This window comes from Cavia porcellus, unplaced genomic scaffold, assembly GCF_034190915.1.
Source record: "Cavia porcellus strain 051 isolate PalLab524CR breed Dunkin Hartley unplaced genomic scaffold, mCavPor4.1 scaffold_1, whole genome shotgun sequence".
Taxonomy (NCBI): Eukaryota; Metazoa; Chordata; class Mammalia; order Rodentia; family Caviidae; genus Cavia; species Cavia porcellus.
In genome coordinates this window covers 82,630,822-82,652,664 of record NW_026947484.1, presented here as the reverse complement: position 1 = coordinate 82,652,664, position 21,843 = coordinate 82,630,822, and the positions used below count along the sequence as shown (strand labels likewise).

Below are 21,843 nucleotides of genomic sequence, written 5' to 3'. Positions count from 1 at the left end.
CCAGCAGCATCACATAGGCTAGGCACTGCTCACCAATCCCGCTTGAAAGGGGAATATGTGACTGAAGTCACTACAGCTCCCTGTTCCAGCAAGTCTTCCCGGTCCCAGAATGTCCTCTGTTGGCGCCTCCTAGACCGTGGGAGAGTCCCAGTTTCCCTCACTCACCGGAGATCGATGCACGGCTCCCTGCCTACCCAGCTCTTAACTCCTTTACCAATTCCTGTTCTCAGCGCTTTGTGCGTCTCTCTCCCTGCTGAGCCGATTCAGATGCAGCCGCAGCGGCAGGAAACCCAAATCACGGCTTTCAGTGGCAGGGGCTCCAGCTTCCACACACAGGCTTTATCTGTTCCTGTTATAGCACCAGGATTGCATTCCCAATTGGTATCTCTCAGCCAGTTCGTTCTTGGGTCTGCAGGGTATATCTCCTTTTGGTTAGGATTCCTCCCTCCGTACCATTTCTGGATTCTAAGCAGGGTCTCGGAGACAGCCTGCGTAGCTGCTGCTATCTGTCTGCCATGTTCGGAGCATCCCATCCTGCTTCCTTTTAAAATGTACCTTTACTGACCTTTTTCAAACACACCTTTCACCTTCTAATACAAAGTAAAGGGAAAGTGGTTTTTTTTATTATGGCTTTTAATTTGTTTTTGATCACTTGGCATCATTATGCCTATCAATCTTACAATTTTCCCATTTTTTACTTCCTTCTACAACTGCAATTGACTGCTTGACTTCTGAATGTTTTACCAGTAAGCATTTGTATATAATTACCTCATATCATGATGTATGTCATAACATTCCATGTAAAGAAACTTTTTATTATTTCATAAGTTTTGGATGTTGAATATCTATTTTTACTCAAATTTTCCATTTTCCCTTTTATTATCTCCCTTGATCCATTGGTTGCTCAGGAGCATACTATTTTATTTCCAAATATATGAATTTTCAAAAACTACCTATTATTTCTAGTTTCATACCATAGTAATCAGAATTCTTGCAATACTTTGTCTCCTCAAATTTATTAATACTTGTTTTGTGGCTAACATACAAACTGTCCTGGAGAATGTTTTGTGTGTGCTTGAGAAAAATACATATTGCACTGCTGTTGAATTAAATATTCTTTATATGCTGGTTAGGTCCACTTGATCTAAAGTGAAGTACAAGCCCAGCGTGCCATTACTGATTTTCTGTTTGGATGAACCACAATGCACACATTGTTGAAAGCAAGGTACTGAAGTCCTGCACTGATATTATATCACAGTCTCTCTCTCTCTCTTCAGGTCTAGTGACATGGGCTTTGTTGCGCATTGTTGCATTCAAATTTATAATTTATTAATTATGCAAATATTCACATCTTCATTTTTACACATTATTTACTAACACTATTTTGCTGACATAATTATAGCTATCATTGCCGTTTGATCTTCATTTGCAAGAAATTTCTTTTTCCATTCCCTCACTTTTTAATGATTATGTATCATTAATGCTGAAATGAATTTCTACAAGACAGATTGGGTCTTCTTTGTATACACATATTTTTAATCCATTCAGCTATGGAATACCTTTAGATTAGATAAATTAACCATTTACATTCAAGGAATTACTGATATATAAGAACTTAGGGTTGCATCTTGCACATTGTTTTCTGGCTCTTTTATAGAGCCACTGTTCCTTTCTTCCTCTTTGAAAGTCCTCCTGTATGGGATGATCATTTTTCTACAGTGGTATGTTTTGCCCCCTTATGTTTTATCTTTTGTGTTTCCAATACTGTATCATTTTTTCTTTCATTTTACACAAGCACTAAAGACCAAACTAGGTCCTTGCACAGAGTACAGATTCACTCTACCACTGAGCTACACCCCCAGCCTGACTATATTATTGTGATTTGAGATGATGATGAGGCTTAATTACAATGTGCTATTTTTAAGCTGATAATTTCAATCACATTAAACCTAAGTTTTTATTCTTCCTCACTACATTATATGTTTTTATATCACAATTTGCATCTTTTTTATTTCTCTTAATAAAGTACAGCAATTATTCTAATAGTTTTGGTTTTTTACCTCTAAAACCAAAGATGTTGATTACACAACACCATTACAGGACCTGGATATTCTGATTGTGTGTGCTTATTCTTATTAGTGAGATTTTTACTGTCATATGTTTTCACACAGCAAATTGCCATCATTTTTCTTCATCTGGAAGAACTTCCTTTAACACATATATAAGGCAGGCCTACTGATGATGAACTTCCATATTTTTGTTTGTGAAGACCCTTAATTCTCTCTCTCATTTCTGAATGACTGTCTTGTCAGATACAGGATTCTTGGTTGACAGTTTTGTTCTTGTTTCTGTCAGCAATTTAATATATCATCCTTGTGTCATGCAAGGATTCTCCCGAGAAATCCCCAGGTACTCTAATAGAGATTCTCTTGTATGTGACAAGGTGCTTTGTTGTTGTATCTTCCGAAATTCTCTGGTCTTTGACCTTTGAGAGTTTGATTATAACACATGGCAGTAAAGATCTAATTATAATTAATTTGCTTGGAATTCTCTGGACTTAAGGAATCAGGACATTGATTTTCCTCTCTTGCCTTATAGAACATTTGCATTTTCTTGAAATGTTTCCTGATATTTTCTCTTTCTCTGCTCCTTCTGAGACACCCTTGATAGTGGTCCATAATTCTTATCGGCTTTTACCTTAGTCTATTTGTACTACTATAACAAAATACCACAAGATGAATCATTTATAGAGAATAGAAATTTATTTTTTCATAGTTCTGGGGCTAGAAAGTTGAAAACCAAGGTAATAGCTGGTTTAATATCTAACAGGTCTATTCCTCATGAATGTCAGCCACTTATCTTTATATGGTACACAGAATGGAAGGGAAGAGGAAAAGTCATCTCAAGTCCTCCTCTAAGTCACTAACACAGTCATAAGGACAAAGCCCTCAAGAAATAATTTCCTCCTTAGAAAGTGCTCTAAAGGAAGAAAGTGCTCTAAAGGACACAACTGCAAGTGTGTTTAGGTGTGTAAGATAGATGACTATATTACTAAGTATTTGTTGGATTACTGAACACAACTATTTGCAGTCTCACTGCTTGAATGTCCACTTTGTACGCTTAATTTTGTAACTTAGTCAACTATTTCTAAGATGACAATATTAATCTATTAACTAGTGATTTCTGTTTATTTTTTTTTGAAATTCTGTATTACTTGTACCCTTTTACTATTTTGTTTATTTTTCTTTAAATAAAAAGAAAGAAAGAATTTCCTCTTTTAGAGATCCTCTGAAACTCACAATGAGGTTTCAACGTGAATTTAGGAGGGTTAGATCAAAATATAACAGCCTTCTTTTCATTCTTTTTCTTTTCTGTTCTTTGGATAACTGCAAATGATTTGCTTTCAAACTCAATGTGATATTTGTTTGTTTATTTGTTTGTTTTTGTAAGAGTGATTGAACTCACGACCTTGCACTTACCAGACAAGTGCTTCAGCCACTGAGCTAAATCCCCCCACCCTCATTGATCTTCTGATTGATCACATCTGCTACAAAAGCACTTTATAGAATTTTTCTGTACTTTCATTGTGTTTCTTAGCTCTGCCACATATGTTTGGCTCTGTTTTATGGTTACTACTTCTTTGATGAAATAGTAATTTCATATATTGTTTTCCTAATTATTGGTCTATCTTAATTCTCTCATAGCTCACTGAGATACTTAAAATTAGTATTGTGATTTATCAGGCAGTTTGGAAATCTGAATTTCTTTAAAGTTGATTACTGGGACTTTATTTCTTTCCTTTGGTAGTATAATGATACTTTTGTATTTCATAACCCTTGTGGCTGTGTATTGATATTTGTGCATTAAATATAAGGCACATAATAGTTTGTGACCTGTTCTAGTCTTAAATAGCAGATTTGCAAGGAAAGTCCAACATCAATTAGCCTATCTACAAATACAGGCAGGCTGACTAAAGTCTGCAGATGGGCCTACTGTCAGAATTTTATGGTTTACAGCATAGGTCTGCTGAAGCAGAACCAGAATTTGGGTGTGACAAATCATGCCAATCTTCTGTGTGCCCAAGAGCCAGTCTAGTGCCAGAATACATGCAGCTTAGCTTTTCCTTGTTTATATTTCTATACTACATCGAGGTGCTATAACTTCCCACCTACCTTCCTTAGTACTTGTAACAGTATTGTCATCTATCAATAATTACTCAAATTAATATTAATACTTATGCTAAGGCACAAGTGCTGGAGACCCTATGCCAGTGATGGAGATCCTTTTGGTGCTTTCAATGATTCAAACATCCCACTGCAGCACATGTGCTATCTAGGTTAACCAACACTGCCCTATACGATATGTTTCCAACTTACAAAGAAGTTCCATTGCAGGAGAACATTCATAAATTGAGTTCATTCATAATCTGACAAAGTGAGTCTTATACAGTACAACCTATGAATCTTATACTGCACATTTGTGAAAGTTCCCAACTTGAATGTTCACAAGTTGAGAACTTACTGTACCATCATTTTGTTGATGTCCTCCATTACTTTCATGAAAAATTATGTAACTCTTTATGCATCTAATATTGCTACATTTAAATGACTAATATATTTCTGAATCTTTCCTGTTTAACTTCTGGGAAGTAAATCACACAAAGACAAATGAAATTTCTTTGCAATCTCAAAATATCTAACAGCATAAGAGTTTCTGAAACTGAAAAGATTGAGAATCAAATATATTTACATGCAGACTTTCATCCGAAAGTATTAGTATTACAGAATCACTGCTGACAGTACAGATCTGAAAAATCCTGCTGTTGACTGTTTCTGTACCCAAGCAAGAATTTCATAATCAGCTTTCAATAACCAACCTAAGAATATTAATCAAAAACAAAGCAAGAGTCACCACTTCAAAAAGGCTTCTTTTCTTCTTGGTTCTTTCTTTGGCAAGTTTTGTTACAAAACAAAAAATTTCTACACCAACTAAATGAGATTCCTTTTTTCTTCCTTGATGAGCTTCTCCAGTCTATAGTGGAAACTTTCAAAATTGTTACAAAACATTGTCAAAATCCTGTATCAGATATAGTACAGTTAAAAAAAAAAAGCATGAAATCAAACTCCAGGCAGTTCCTTAAATCTGTACCAGTACTTCTGAATTCACAAAAGCAGGTTATAACACAGCTTCAGGCTCCGCAGTGTCAGCAACTTCATGCTAATAAGAAAAATTAAGCAATAGCTTCTGCAGCTATCTTATGAAATATAGACAGCCCCAAAACTAATACTATTATGATGGTACAGATACTATCTTTAGTATATGTATCAAAGTGACTGCCATACCAGCAGCATTTTCAATAGCCATCTGAAAGTGTTTGCCATATCACTAAGATACAGTAAGTAATTTCATTTTATACCAGAGTTTCACAAAAGAATAACCACCAGACTTCTGGATAATGCACACAATGAAATGAAACTATTGTTCTATAGTAGTACTAAAAATATTCTTTCTCACAAATAGCAAGGAAACCAAATATTGCTTCATATTCTGAATACTTCTGAAAAAAATTAAGAGGTCATAGAGGAAGGTAGCAGAATTAGATTGTGTACACAGAAACCAATAACAATGCTAGAAGAAAAATGAATTAAACCAATGCTATTTTATCTGTGACATCTGGACATTAAGAGACTAACCAAATACTCTGACTGTACAGTTACCATTAGTAAAATCAAAATAATTAGCCATTTCATAGAGATCCTGCTTACAATAACTATTGGCCCCCCTTAATAATGAATAATGTCTTAAACGCATCTCCAAAAGCTGCCTCCCTACTTGTTATTCGAACAATACCTGTTCTCTCCTCAGGACCATAAACAATTCTCTTTTTCAAGAAATCATGTCCAGTTTGAAAAGGATAACGAGATCACTGATATTTTATTACCTGTTTGAGAGTCAGTGTCACTTCAGATGCTCACTTACTGCCTACATCAGAGACAAACATCCTGTGAAAGACCCAATGTCATAGGGAATTTGATGGCCAGAGGAGACCTCTAACAAGTAGGGAGTCCTAGGAAACCTATACTTTTTGGTTCTAAAGAGAAAGTCAAGACTTTCTGTGAGTCGGCGCCATGTGTGGGCTGTGGAGAGGACAACCAGAAACCAGCTCCTTCCTGTTAGTTGGTGCCATTCATGGGATGTAGGGAGGAGAACAAGAAGCCAGTCACTTTCTGAGTCATTCATGCACAGATCACAGGCAAGACAACCAGAAACTAGTCCTTTCCTGTTAATCAATACCATTTGGGGGCTACAGCGAGGAGAACAAGAGGCCAGCCACCTCCTATAGGTCAACACCATGTGCAGACTGTGGGGAGTACAACCAGACACGAGCCCCTTCCTGTTAGCGCCATTCGTGAGTACAGTGAGGAGAACAAGAAGACAGCTACTTCCTATGAGTTGGCATTATTGGCGGACCATGTGAGAACAAGTAGATGCCAGCCTCTCCTGACCCATGGGCTGGGAGACAAGAAAAGCCAAGGTCCTCCACCCCCCACCCTCCACCCTCCATGAGCAACCCGTTGGTAAGAAGAAACACAGGCTTCGATGATAGCTACTGAAGTAAAATACAATTGACTTTGCAGGTCCAAAGCCAGTAATCTTATATATTTAGAGGGTAACAATACGCAGTATGGCATCTATCAGAGAATCTCCTTCTGAAGGTAGTAGTCATTGTTATTTCTCTATTATATTATTTTAAAGTCCTGTATCATTTTCATTGTCTTGTTTGGTTTGGTTTTATTCTGTTTTGTCTTGTTTGATTTTGTTATACCTGAGGGCATGGACAGCTATTTCACAGGTAACAAGATACATTACAGTAGCTATTTTGAATTTACTATTATCTTCTTTTGAAGTCCTACATTATTTTGTTTTTATTGGTTCTATCCTATTCTGTTTTGCTTGATTTTCCTATGTCTGATAGTATGAGAAGCTATTTTGAAGACAAGAGGCATTATGGTAACCATTGTTGATTTCCTATTATCTTGTTTTGAAACCTTGTATGGCACTGTTTTGTTTTGATTGGCTTTATTGGTTTTTTTGCTTGGTTTTATTCTGAGATAAAAAATTTTAAAAATTTATCATTTTTTTAAAAAGAGAAAGTCAGGGTTGTTGCAGTTCATTCTGAGAATCTTTGGATGTTGAGAATTTTAAAAAGATTTCTAATTTATTAATTTTCAGAGTTCCTACAAATTAATAAAACTTCTCAGAGTAAGACAGGAGCCACACTGAGAATATGATCTTAGGTAATGTATAGATACCCACTTTTTAAAAATGACTATTAACTTTTAGTTACTTTCTGTATAAATCAATTTATACTGCCTTTCATATAAAAGTGCACATCCAGCTTTTACAAGTAAAGTGTCATAACAAATACTCTAAACTATCAGTTCAACCTATACAAAATTATTATGAAGTAAGCATGCATGTAAGAGTAGAGCTCTAATCTAACCTATGAAAATAAATTTATACTCACTCATACATTCTGAAGTCTTGGTTTGGCTTGGTTATAATCTAAAATTCAGTTATTTCATCTACAAAATAGTTACGATTAACTAATTTACAAGGTTTCCATCAGATTATGGGAAATAGAAGGCACAAAGCTGTGACTCATTGGCATTCACAAGTTAGGGCTTCAACAGATATAGGTTTGTTTTCCCACTGGATCTTCTGCAAAATTTTTGCAAAGGTCAGGCAAAAAATTACTTAAAATGTATTCCCTAAATACTAAATACTTAAAATGACAATGCAGACAGGAAGACTCTGACTGTCTAAGGAGATACCCAGTTATTGCCCACATATTTTCATAAAAAGATGTATCTTTTTACAGGAAGAAAAATTCCTTTATCCTCTCATTTACTCAAAAATCATTCAATATTGTTCATGATAAGACAGATTAATATCCTTTAAAAAATATCCAAAGCAAACTATCCTTAAAATGCAAAGGAGGGGCTGGTTATTTAGTTCAGTGGTATAAGTGCCTGCTTTGCAAGCGCACAGTAATGAGTTTGATCCCCAGCACCAAAAAAAAAAAAAAAAAAGGAAACAAAATATGCAAATAAATTTAACCATGACCATATTAAGAGGCATTAGAAGGCTGCATTCAAAGAATAATGAAATATAATATGAATACAACATAAAAGTCATTATAGTAACAGGTGAAAAACCAGAAAATAAAACTATATACAGAATGACACCAATCTATTAAAAATAAAAAAGGAATTTGTGCTGTTATTAAAATATCCAACCTCAAACACTATAGCCAGAATAATATTAAGGGTATCTGAACTGAGGGAAACCCTACCTTAACAACGATAAATTCACACATTCTGTGTGCTCTCTTTGAACAAAGTTTGTTAACTAAATATAAATGGATTTCTCTAAAGAAAAATGTTTGGGCTAAGTGTGGACAGCCTGATGCCAGGAAGTACTAATGAAACCTGGCAGATGGCAAAAGCCAGCAACTGTACTGCAGTACAAACTCCATTTGCCAGTCACCACAATGACTGCTGCTCGGGACTAAGCTCCAGTGGTGTGCTGTGGCTGGTACAGCACCATTCTCTGTTGTGAAGAGCACAGCAGCATCTGTTATTTCAGGTACCTGAGCAAAATCTCTGCCATGGGAGGCATTACATATGGTTTCAAACATCTTGGAGGAAAAGAGGAGCAAGGGGAAGAGTGAAGATGAAAGAAGAAATGGGCCACTACAATTTTTTTAAGATAAAAAGATTTTAATAATTCTAAGCTCTAACATTCCTGTATTGAATACATATGAAAACAATATTTCAGGGATATAACTAAATTGATTTTCAAAACGTTACAAAGGTCTATTTGAAATTACAAAAGAAAAAAATTACATTTTAGATATAACTTTATATGAATTGATGACACTGAAGAAAAACTAAGTTCTACATTACAGCTTTCCAATATAGTAATGCAATAATAAATAATGGAGATTGCTACTGTGACACAATTAAGGTATTTAAATTAAATGGATGGACAGATCTTTGGGGTTAAAACCCCAGCTTCCAATACACTAAGCATTCACTGTATCCCTGAGCTACACCTCTCAGCTTTGTTAATGTTATTCTTTGTTATTACATATCAGTGATACAGATGTCGAAGACATTTTAAAAGGACATTTTTAAACTGATTCAACATATACTTTTAAAAAATCATTCCAAAGGACATACCTTCAAGATTCATCAACAGATGAATGGATTAACAAAATATAATATATATACACAATGGAGTATTCACCATAATGAATGAATTTTTGTCATATGCAGGAAAATGAATTGATCTGGAGATCATCATTTGAGTGAAATAAGCCAGACTGAAAAAGACAAGTATAATGTCCCCCCTAGTAAGTAAACTCTAAAAAAGATGACACAAAAGTGGAAGGAAGAGCATTATTAGACAAGAGAAAACCAAAGGGGCAGAGTAAGGGATACAAGGGAGGTTCATCCCACTGGGGAATATGATCAAATATATGCAATAAATTCCTACCCCCAAAAAATGTGAAGCTAGGGGAGAGGGCAAGAAAAAGGAAAGGGGCTAAAAAATATCAATATGCTATGTGCATGTACAAATCTACCAAAATGAAACCCAGTAAGTATACAGCCAATATGCATTAATTTAAAAAAAAGATGTCAAGCAAACAAATATACATGTCTCATACTAGGAACATGTCTCCAAAGCTACAATCTCAAACAGGGACAATGAAAATAGATGTTTGCTAGAAGATTGTTAACATAACAAAATATACATGCAGTCAAAGAATCAAAGTCTTAAATATCATCTTACAATCCCATCTTTCAGCATATTCAAACACCTGATCAAAAGATTTCATGCCAGTCACTGGTTAGAAAAGTTTTGAGATGTGCGTGAAAAACACAGAAATCAGCCATGGAAAATAAATTATAAAGTTAGCACTTTTCTTTCTAATTCAACCAAAACCTTACCAAGTCACTAGTATAAGAACAAGGTGGTTTTTTTTTTTTTTTTTTTCAGTTTTTGCCCTATACGATAGTTAAAGTCAATGCAATAGGAAATCAACCCAAACAAACAAACAAACAAAAACTCAACTATAATTACAAACCTAAGTGATAAATAAAATATCAGCTTGAGTGTCCAGTTTAGTAGTCAATCCAATTATCAACATGACTTTAAGAGAAAAAATATAAAACAAGAAAAACTATTTGGGGAAGTAATAAAATTTAGTCAGATTGGATTTCTGAGATTTTACTTAGTAACATGTACTTAAATATGTACAGTTTATTCTCTAACACTGAAAGCCTAGGTCAAATCAAGAATGAACTCTAACTGAAGGAGCAATTTTCATATTTTTCATCTCTGTATTCAAATATTTAATCCATTTCTAAGTGAATTACAATATTAATACAGACATATTCCAAAAAATAAATTACTGTAACATTGCCTGAAATATACGCTTAATGTAATCGTCTAGGGACACAGATATTACAGAGATAGGGATGAGGACTAAGCTATCTTTAATTTCAAAGAAATGCATAACAGCTCATTATAGCACCACACTTGCAGAAGTGATGACTGAGAATAAGTTATTCAGACAACTCAGATAAGAGGAATCAAAACTACTCTAATAACCAGGGCATCATTCTGAATGTTGCTAAGATTCAATCCTATATGTAAGATGAGGTCACCTCTGCACATGCATAAACACAGTTTATATAAATAACTGCATCTTTCACTCTTTCTCTGTTAATTATTCTACAAATTATGAATTAAAGCTGAGAGTTATAAATAAAAATGTGATCCAATGATAATTAGCTCTTTTAAAAGTACCTTACAACATATTACCACAAACTATTTCAGGACATTCAAATTTCCCAAAACCCATGGATAAACTATGTGTTACAAACTCTGATCATTCAGGAAAAATTTCTTACATTTTATACAGCAGAAAAATGAAGCAAAACAGAGACTGCTCCAGTGTCAAAACCCAACAAGGCAGAAAATCACAATTCCAGAGTTTTACTGATTGTTAGTGAACCAGAGTTCCATTCCAGCTACAAATCTGGTAGATGTCCTAGAGGCATTAACAGCCAGGACACACTTCTAGCATGAAACAAGAGGTATACATCTGAGCATAGCCCAAAGCCTAGGCATTCTTAGGGTAAAATGCTCCCACTGAAGGCTTTATAAAGTCTAAACAGGAAGACTCATTGGTCCCCACCTTTGCTTATGGTCAGTTTTGGTTATTTTTGCATTTTCCCAACGGTGCCCTGAAGTCAGGGTGTAAGCTGCTCAGAGTCGAACATTGTGTAGAATGTTTTGAGTCACAGGATCATAGAGACTTGGTTTTGATTGCCCTTCCTCCATTCAGTTCTCAACAAATTACACAGAATAACCACACCATGAGCTCTCCCTGACTGATCTGGAAGGTACTTCTCTATGAATCCCCTCTAGGTACCCTTCATGTCTTGAGTTCAGCAGTTCTCCTCCTTTAGTTCCACACTATCATATCAACACAACAGCAAATATTCATAAGCACAGTGTCTAGAGTGCTTCACCCATATTTGGTCTCTTAATCCCCATGACATCTCTGTGTAGCAGGTGCTCCTACAATCCCTTCTCTGTACACATGCATTTAAGTATGAAATACAAGGCTAATGTGTTGGTGGAGTATATTATTCAATTACATATACACAGAGATACTGTTTTAATGTTTTTTCGCCTCCACACTGATACATAAAGGTGTTTTTGTTTAATTTTATCTATCATTTTTGGCTGTTTTGTAACTAGAAGTTCATTGGTAATTCTGTCATTTCTTGTCCCAAGTGGACATTACCTGGGAAGGGCCTCAGCACTCTAAAGCAATGGCTAAACTATAGAAAGTTCTAGGGTTTAGCACAGTAGTAAAGAAAGTCCTAACTGTGTCAAGATACAAAACTGAAAAGACTCTCATTAAATACAAACACAACTGTTCACATTTCCATAGTTGTTTAATATAGGGTATTTTTTCAACGAAAGTAAAAATTTACAGAATATTTCCTGGACAAGAATTTATATCTTTCTTATATTTTTGTTTGTATTTGATAGTGTATAATGTATTGAATTAACAGAGTTTTCCTTAATGGCTGATTTCACGGTGTAATGATCAACCTAGCCAGGGTTTCCCTGCTTTGGGATGCAAAAATTAAATGAAGCCACAGGGATTAGAGCAAGAAGTACACAGTCAAGGGCTGGGAAGGGAGGCAAAGGAGAGGAGTGAGAATAGGAGAAAGACACATCAACAAGGTAGAATAAAAGTGATGAGTGGCACCAGACAGCAGACATATGGAGTAATAAATGGGCAGTAGAGGTAGATGACAAGAGTTGAGAAGTGTTTGAAAATGGTTCCCAGGGGGGAAGGGTTATCATAGATAAAACAATAGATTAGGGAAATACAAGCAGGGGAAAAAAATGACAGACAGTATGCAAAAAAAAGCTGCTGAAAGTGAAGGAAAGGAGGATTCATGAAGGAGAACAAGAAAAATAAAGCTACAGAGTAAAGCCATTACTGTATTATGAATGGCCTCAACGCTATACTAAGAAATGAAGCACTTAACCTATGTGACAGCCCTTAGCAGACAACCTCATCAAGCAACAAAAAAAAAGAAACACTACTACAGATTTCTGAGCTGTTGGTCCCCCTGTGGTTTCTCTTGTCACTTCAGGTACCTTCTGAATCCAGAAGTGCTGATCTTAGATCCAGCCCATATATACTTGTTTCTTCCCTATGCTCAACCTACGCTGAGTAGAGATGCCCTTGATACCAACACAGGACAACAGACGGACAAGCACCAGGCCTAAATGCTTCAAGAACACGAAGCATGCAGCTGTCATGCAGCTTTGCTTTCAGGTCTATTTGAATTTACTTGTACAGACAGATTAATATACAGTAAAATAAAATACAGTTTTAATCTATGCTTCAGGATTATCTTGCCCGGCTACATAAACTTAGGAAAAATGAAACTGAAAAGCATTTCAGTTAAAAGAAAACCAGAACTGGGCACGGTGGCGCATGCCTCTAATCCTAGCACTTGAGAGGATCACAGTGAGTTTGAAGTCAACCTGGGCTCCAAAATCAATTTAAAGCCAAACCGAAATACATAGCAAAACAGTCTCAATAAAACCTCAAAACTAAAAAAATCTTTAAAAGGAAAAGAAAAAAAGAAAAGCAGCGACATGGTATTTTTTAAATTTTAAATAATAAACGTAGTATGTATTTAAGAGTATCTTTTGCTGAAAATGAAAAATGTAAATAGAGGTTTTTATGAAAAGATGTTTTATATTCTAATCATCATTTTTCACGTAACTTCTGCTTTCCACTACCACTAATCCTTGTATTTTGCTGCTCAACATTAAGAAATCATTTTCCAGGAAAGAAAAAAGCAGAGTCAAGAAATCCTAGATAATCTTGTAACTATGGGGTCTGTCACTAATCACATTTATTTCTAGTTTTAGGACATTTGTATATCAAAGAGCTACTCCTCTGTCCTAAAGGAAAAACAAAAGATGCTCTAACAGGGTTACTTTCCCCTTTGAAGCCTTTCTGTTGCAAAAATTCCAGCTCATTAACCAATAGGGGACATTGACAAGTTTAAAGATACCATTCCTCAGAAGCTCTAACACTGTTAGGTCCCCATTTATGAGAAATGCAAAACGCATTAAGTATGTAGAGCACCCTAAATGCAACTGGATTGGGTGCTGTGTGCTTTCAGTGAACATCAAAATACTACTTATCTCCTTCTAATAACAATGTCCCTTCAACTCCTATTGCACAAGCAACTTGGACACAGAGGCAAAAGACTGAAGTAACATTCAAGTGCCAAACAATGTAAATAATTTACTCCAGACTACAAAATACTCAGCCATTGTAAAAATCGTCAGCCATCAGAAAAAGATGCCCTGATTTTTCTATTCAATTCTCAAAAATCCTCAAAGGTTGCCAGGAATACTAAACATATTACAAGAAAAAAATGAAACTATTGCAAAAGCTATAATCATCAATGTTTCAGCAAAATATTTCACTTCAAACCTTTGAGACAACTTTGTCTTAATATCCCAACCCATTTATAAATTTTGCAAACTTTACAGTCTGATAGCAGAACTGCTTTCCAAGGAGGAACTCAGCCAATTTACTATGGCCCATATCAAAATAAGCTTCGGAGGAAAATATATAGGAGAAAGCAGCTTACTTATGTGTCTGTGTGACCTGTTGCCTCTGAAGAAGCCATGCTTAAGTCAAATTAAGAAAAAGAAGCATAACCAAAACTCATGTGTATTGTACTTAAGTATCCATTACTTTATACAAGTTTATCTTTTAATTATAGTGACACTAAGAAGAAAACTGTTCTAAATGAAATAAAGTAGGTTTAAAAAAAAAAACTCGGGGCTGGGGATTTAGTTCAGTGGCATAAGTGTCAAATTTAAATTTGACTCTATACCAAATAATACTGTTAGTTGATCATAACTAATAATTTGTAGGGAGAGAAATTTGAGTTTTAGGAATATGGATTTCTTTTATACAATCTAACAGTATTATTAATAAAACACTGTTTCGTATCATAAAATTGGTCCTTTCTGACATTGCTTGAGGTTTTTCCAAGGGTACAACATTTCTCTGAAGCTATCAATTCATGGAATTAACATGTTATAGACTTGCTGTGGTCCTGACTTTTCTGAGGCAATATCTAAGCCACTTTTCTAACAGTTTGTTACAAGAAACATCTACTGAAAAACCTCCTGAAACATGTCACAGGCTCACCTTCATCACTTGCTGCCTGCTGCTTCACCAGAGTCATCGGGGATCTGGCTGGAGGCTTACTCAGTGGATGGCGCCAACTCTTAGAAGTTTTGGTCTCTCCCTCTATTATCTGGTTATAAAAGAAAACATGAACTCACATAAATAAAAACATGTTTTAAAAGAACACCATAAATATCATAAATAATTATCATAATGATAACTTATGAACAAATCAGTGCTTATGTAGATCTTATGGAATTAGTTTTTAAGAAACAAAGTAAACAAACAAAACAGGAAAACATTGCATTAGTAATTTTATAAAGGAGACAATTAGCTCTCCTTCCACTTTATCTTAAAATATTAACTGCAGTGCAGGGTACACTTACTAAACCTGCAGTAAGCTTACTAATTAGCAAGTTTTCAAAACTCCTTTGAAGCTAGTCTCAGTTTAGAATTGCATACATATAAAACTATTAAGGACTGTGACAGTAAGTCATCTCTATGCTGTTCCAATGTGATCATCTGGTAAATGATTTTGGTTTCTATCCTCACAGAGAAGGAAATCCTGCCAAGCTAAGGATAGACACTTCCATTAAAAAGTGAATCATTATTTTGGTAATACATACAAAGGACAAAAGTAGAAATCAAAAATGTTCATTTTTAATGATACATTGCTCTCATCTTAATATCATTTGTGTTACAAATAGGCAATGGTATTTCTAAACTTCGCTTAGCTACCTTTTCAAATAAATTAGGCCATTTTTCATTTTTAATGTGATTTTTGAGAAACTTGTTTTGCATAACTCAGTGGAATACACAACCCCTATGTAAAATGAAAAATTATACTGAGTCAAATCAGAACACTAATTTTATTTCAGATTTGCAGACCACTAAGGATCAAGGTATTCAGTTACTGTTCTTTCATAATCTGCTTTGCTACCAAAGATACAGTTGACCTATAGTAAGTTTAAATGATGAAGAACAGTAAAGAGGCAGGTCTATTCAGCAACCAGCTAGATTGCCAGCTATATCAACTTAGGCTCTCCTTACTCACCTTCTTTACTAACCTAGTCAGGCTCCTGGGCTAAAGAGGTTCTAAATGCTGACACACAGTCCTTGCTCACCCAGCTCCCAATTGTACAGTATCAGGGACCATTTATGCAGAATGCATGTTAATAGTAACACTGAACAAGGCCAGTGAAACAAGGAGACACTATCCAAACAGCTAGCATGTGGAACCTGGAAATCTAGAGTGGTCCTGCCTTTTCTAAGACAAAAGGCCTGTGAGTGTGCAAGACCAGAATGGTCATGCTGGTATTAGAGTCCAGTGGTAAAAAGTAAGAGAAAAAAGGGACTGATGGACTCCTAAAACAGAGTACATGGAAAGCAGAAAGCCAGAGGCCAGCATGATTCATTCCAGCCTAGTTAATACTGTGACGGAACCTTCTGTATTTGACTGTATCAATGTTAATATGATTATGACACCATACTATAGTTTTCTCAAACAGCAATATTGGGGAAAATCAGATAAAGGCTGCACAAGATCTCTACAAATTATTTCTCATAAAACCATTTTAATGTGCAATTACCACCTATTAAAGATATTAATTTTTAAAAAAATATAAAAAGAGAAAACTAAACTTGAACATGTGACCAAAATTCCTATGCTCTGAATTAACATATTGTGAGCTAGAGCTAGATACAAAGTTATCTCTCAGAAACACTGAAGGAAATATGACCACACCCAACAAATGTAAAATGTTATTTATTTCTGCCCTAAAGCAAGATTTCAGTGCTTAGCTTGCCTCTTTCAGAAAGAGTTCTCACCATAAAATGAGTACTGTGACATATTTTACTAAAATACAATTGCCACATACACTGGGGACTTTGAAGCCATTTCTCTCTTCACTGAGGACTGCTGAGATTTCTCCAGGTTCAAGGCCGCTCCCATGGCCCTCCACATCACTTTCTTCTTCCTCTGTAACCAAGCCATTACTCTCTGCCACTGAGGAGCACGATTCAGGTGACTTTGGCCATGGAAGCTTAGATGGGTCTGGCTCCTGGACCTGCAAGCGGCCACCTGGTAATGCTATGGAATCATCAGCCTCAGCGGCTGTGGATGGTGTAGGGATGCCATAGGCTTTATCACCTTCAGTTTTCATTTCCTCCATAATAGATGTACTTAAGCAGCTGCTGCCTGAGGAGTAAAGTAAAAGGCTATTAATAAATCTTGCATTAGGTTACTACCTAATAGAATTGTTGAAACTATTCCCAACTGATTTCATTTCTTCCAACTTTCTCAATATTCACAGATGTAAGTATGAAATGTCATCAAAGCATCATGCTACTTTCATAGTTGTTAAGGCAACTTCAGCAGAAGAAATTACCTACTGACAAAAGAAGAATTTAAGAAGTTGTCCTGGGTACAGTGGTACATACCTGTGCTCCTAAGGCTGAGTCAGGAACCTCGCCAAAAGTGTAAGCCAGCCTGGGCTACACAGTGAGTTCAAAACCAGCCTTACGTACACAGCAAGTCTGTGTCTCAATGAATGAATGAATGTTCTGCTATAGACCAATACCAAAAGGTAGGATAAATTATAATAATTATCAGAACAATAACAATTTTAAACCTATCTAAAAATAACTATATTTTAATACATCATGCTAAGAGCTGCAACTGATGAAAAATACCAGCTAAAGTCATACAGAGCCAATAAAAAATTATTTTCTATATTAATCTACATTGACACTATGCCATTGACTGTGAACATATAACCAGAGATTACAAAGCACTTTTCTTAAAAAAAAAAAAAAAAGAAAGAAAAGAAAGAAAAAAAAAGAGAAACACTTCTCTCCCCTTGACATATCTATTCAATTGTCTCCCTTAGACACACATACACACACACTCACACTTGTGTACGTGCACACACAAACACTAATTCTGCCCTAAATCTGATGTTGAGGCCAGTCAAGAATTCTAGTTAAGGCCGGGGATTTAGCTCAGCAGCTTAAGTGCTTGTCTGGCAAGCATGAGCCTGTGAGTTCGATCCCTGGAACCAAAGAAACAACAACAACAAAACAGAGTTCTACTTAAGTTTTTCTTCTAGGTCAAAATGTGAAGATCAAAGTGCAAAAGAACAAAGCTAATAAAATTATGCACCACAGCCTAAGTCCTCAAGCAATTAACAAAGTGGCTGAATTAAACCTAATGTGTAGAAGAAAGCATAAGGATGATAAAGAAATGCCCACATGCGCTGCAGGACTGATTTCTTTGCATTTATTGTAATTCCCTTCCCTACCTTCTTCTAGACCTTGCTTTCTTCTATTTATTCTTCACAATGCAAATCAGATCTTACCTAAGCCATGAAACCTGGCCTATGTATGTGGATCTTTCCTTGGTAGACCCACTAGTGGTCTTCTCTATCAAGCTACTTTTCAAAATAAATTGTAATATTTGCCTTGTTCTCCCCTTTGGTATGAAGTCATTTAAACAATGTCTATAGGTTAAACTCCACTAAGTAGATATTTCCAGTGCAAAGGTAAGAAGAAGGAACTAAGGAGCAGTTTAGTTTGGACTACATAAGGATGCTGTCTTGAATTCTGTATCCAAGGTGGTACAGACAAGACCCGAGATCTCTTTTTAAAGGATCACAATGACTGCCATACAGGGAGCAGGCAGTAGGAGTGATGACAGTGGATATTGGCAAAGCAGGAAGGAAGCACCTTTTGCAATAGTTCAAGCAAAAAATGGGGTGCATCAATTGCAGAGGACACAGAAGGGTGGGATTCAGAGTAATGCCACAACTATAGGATTTACAGGATGAGAGCTGCAAGAAGACAATGGGAATTACCAAGGAGCTCAATTATTAAAAGGACAAAAACTCCAACAGACATTAAAGAGGCAAAGCATTAGTGCAGTTTCAGAGGAAATATACTATAAAAAGGGAGAAAAGGAAAGTAGAGATGTTTAGGTGAGTGCTTTAGTATAGAGGAACAGTTAAAAGGATATACATACTATTTCACTAGACAGACTTTATATTTTTGTTGTGCTTTTTAAAACTTTAATCATTATTTTCCTCTAAAAATTAAGTTGAAAGCTGAGACTCTGCAAAAGAATTATCTATAATTGGTTTTCTCTGCTTCATGTGAACTCAAGAAAAGCTTTCCAAAAATGTATTGTATATTGTAAATTGAGTTGCACTAGAAAAAATTTCATTTTAGAATCTTCTCCTTTATTAAACCAAATAGATGCTGCTGGCTATTTGTCTCACAATTCCTACACATAGCAGCGGTGCCCCTGACACATAACATTCCCTAGGCTTTCGGTGGTTGAATCAACCTATAACTTTAGATAGTTACTCAGATAAGCTGGAGGGCTTAGTAAGATAGCTATCCTAGTGAACACTGATTTAAGGCATCAGATTATCAACCAATTACTACCACTTATATGTGAAACATAATCAGAGATTTTTCTCACCTGAGAGTGTGATCTTAGCCAATAAATTTGGATGCACCTGTGCTGTGCTAGGAGCAGCCTCTCTGGGAAGTGCTTCTGTGATCCCCAGCTTTGCTGCTTTTTCTGGCTGTTTGCTGAGCAAGAGGTCCCCTAGGCCAGGGTGAGGGTTTGGAACCTCTACCCCATCAACATCAACTGACACTTCTTCATCCTCCTCAGCCTTAGGCCTCTTAGGGTGAGACCTAGATCCCGGGAAGCTATTAACAGGAGAAGTGGTGGTCAGAACAGAAGGGTTTCAATGGAATTTTTTAAAAAAAATACAAATGGTATTGTTCATTTGCTTCCTATTGAAAGGTTTTTAATCACTATGCAAAGATAGTCTTCACAATTAATGGACTAAATATAAATCTTAGATTTTTTAAAAGCCAATTAACTAAAAATTAAAATTTAAACATGGGAATTAACTTATTACACATTAATGTGAAAAAGAGACTCAGTGTTAAAAATTTAAAAGAAAATTCATCAGACAAACAGTGACCGCAAAAGTGTACTGTATATTTCAAAATTTAGAAGAAAAGATTCTGGACATTTCATCATGAAGACATGGTTAAGTGTGAAGGGAGATATACATATAATTACCCTAATCTAAACATTATGCAATGTGCACATGTCAAAACATCACATAGTGCCCCACTAATATGCATTATTTTATGTTTTTCTGTATCAATTAAAAACAAATTTAAAATAATCATTTTAAATGAAAGTCTAAAAACAAAACAAAGAAAAATGATAGCACAAGAAATAAATTAATACATAAGATATTACTTAGTTTCAAAAGGAGAATCAGACCTGTAAAGAAGTTATTAAAATCTGAGTAAATTATTTACATTTCAAGGTGAACTAGTAAATAATTCTCATATACATGAAAATAGTTCATATTAAATTCCAAGTCAATAACTAAGCAGATTAAGATAGAAAGAAGACTGTGTATATATTTAATTCTTAAATCAATCTATTATTTTCTGAGTAGACACTAATTTTTCTTTCCTGCTTTATTATTTGCCAGAAAGACTCCTAATAGCTCTTTCATGTGTGTTTTTTGTATATGACATATTTCTAATAATTAGGAACAATTACACCTCAACTCAAAGAAACAGTGTCCATATCATACATACACACATACATATTACATATACACAAGGAAACACCACAGGCTGACCAGAGTGGGAAGCTAAAGAGGATAGAGATATAAGATAAAGGAGTGGCCAGGGACACCCCATGAAACTTAGCTGTGGCTGCTACTGATGGGAGTAACAGTAGTGGTATTATTGCCACCATCCATTTGATGAGAACCCAAGCAGTGGCTAGTGTGGAAAATCTCCATAATATGAGCAGTGTGATACACGTAAATTAAGGTAGCTGACATCTCCCTGAGATTCTGAGGAATCATTTCATTTGTTGGTCTTCTCTAACTATGATATTACTGAAGGGAGATCAGAAATCTCTTGGAGCTACAGCTACCTAATACCTTAGCATTAGGTTTTCTGTCAAAGTGAGCAAAGTCCATTGAGTATTTTAACCTATGGACGGACATTTTCAATTTGTTCAATATCACAGACCTATGCTGAACTGAAAAGGTTCATTGTGATTAACACATAGGAAATAATATATACCTCTAACTGAAGCACTGTATTTTCTGTACACAAAAGAACAGTTCTCAAGATGTTCTCCTGGTGTGAGTCTTGAAATCAAAACTGAATAATGCCTCCTTCCAAAGATGGCTTTCTTGGTAATGTAGATTAACATATTTTTCAAAAGCACTGATTCTCTAAGTTAGTATTTCTTAAACCCTTTTTGTATGTTCAACAACTTAAATAATGACACAGTATACACACATACACATGCACACACACAAACAGGTATCACAGGTTAATACTTACCATTACCATATAGGAAGCTATTCTTTATTCCATATTAATTTTAAAATGTAGTCCTGACCTACTAAATTAATTTGAAAACTAGCACTTTGAAAGGCACTGCTGTACACTGCAGGGTGAAACAGCAATATCTGAATCTGCCTGGTTTTATTGACTCCGTATTCTTAAGATTTCTCTGCTCACTGTCATGCTAAAGTGCAGAAAATAAATATCAGGAGAAGTTAGACACTAAGCATTAGAAGTGTGGGCAAAAATTTAAACTCAGTGTTATTTAGCATATAGTAAAAAAAGTAGAAACAGTCTACCAGTTCAAATACAGGAGACTAGTTAAGTACATACAGGCATTAAAAATTATGTTATAGAAAATCATTTGATTACATGAAAAATCACTCACATGACTAGTCATTGAATTGTTAATAGAGCATGGCCCCAATTTTGAAAAGGTATATAATATTAAATAATATGTAATAAATACATATAGGTAAAGGACATACATTAAAATGTTAAGACTGGTTATCTCTGGACAGTGAGGTTATGGGTGATTTGGGATTCCTTCATTATTCTTTTACTTATTTTATAAATTTTCTCCAATGCTCAAATATTACCTTTATAATCTGAAAGAAAAA

At 35.3% G+C, this 21,843-nt stretch overlaps 1 protein-coding gene across 4 annotated transcripts in view; it reads right to left on the bottom strand.

Annotated features, from left to right (window-relative positions):
- The window catches only part of Kdm4c (lysine demethylase 4C), a 354,968-nt gene that overhangs the window by 150,782 nt on the left and 182,343 nt on the right, over positions 1–21,843 (bottom strand). For all 4 annotated transcript variants that reach the window (XM_013155087.3, XM_003472256.5, XM_023566045.2 and 1 more), the window contains exons 10-12: positions 19,302–19,537; positions 16,702–17,021; positions 14,846–14,954 (exon numbers count right to left, since the gene is read on the bottom strand). In XM_013155087.3, coding sequence (XP_013010541.1) covers positions 14,846–14,954; positions 16,702–17,021; positions 19,302–19,537 — 665 coding nt within the window. The remainder of the gene's footprint in view (positions 1–14,845; positions 14,955–16,701; positions 17,022–19,301; positions 19,538–21,843) is intronic.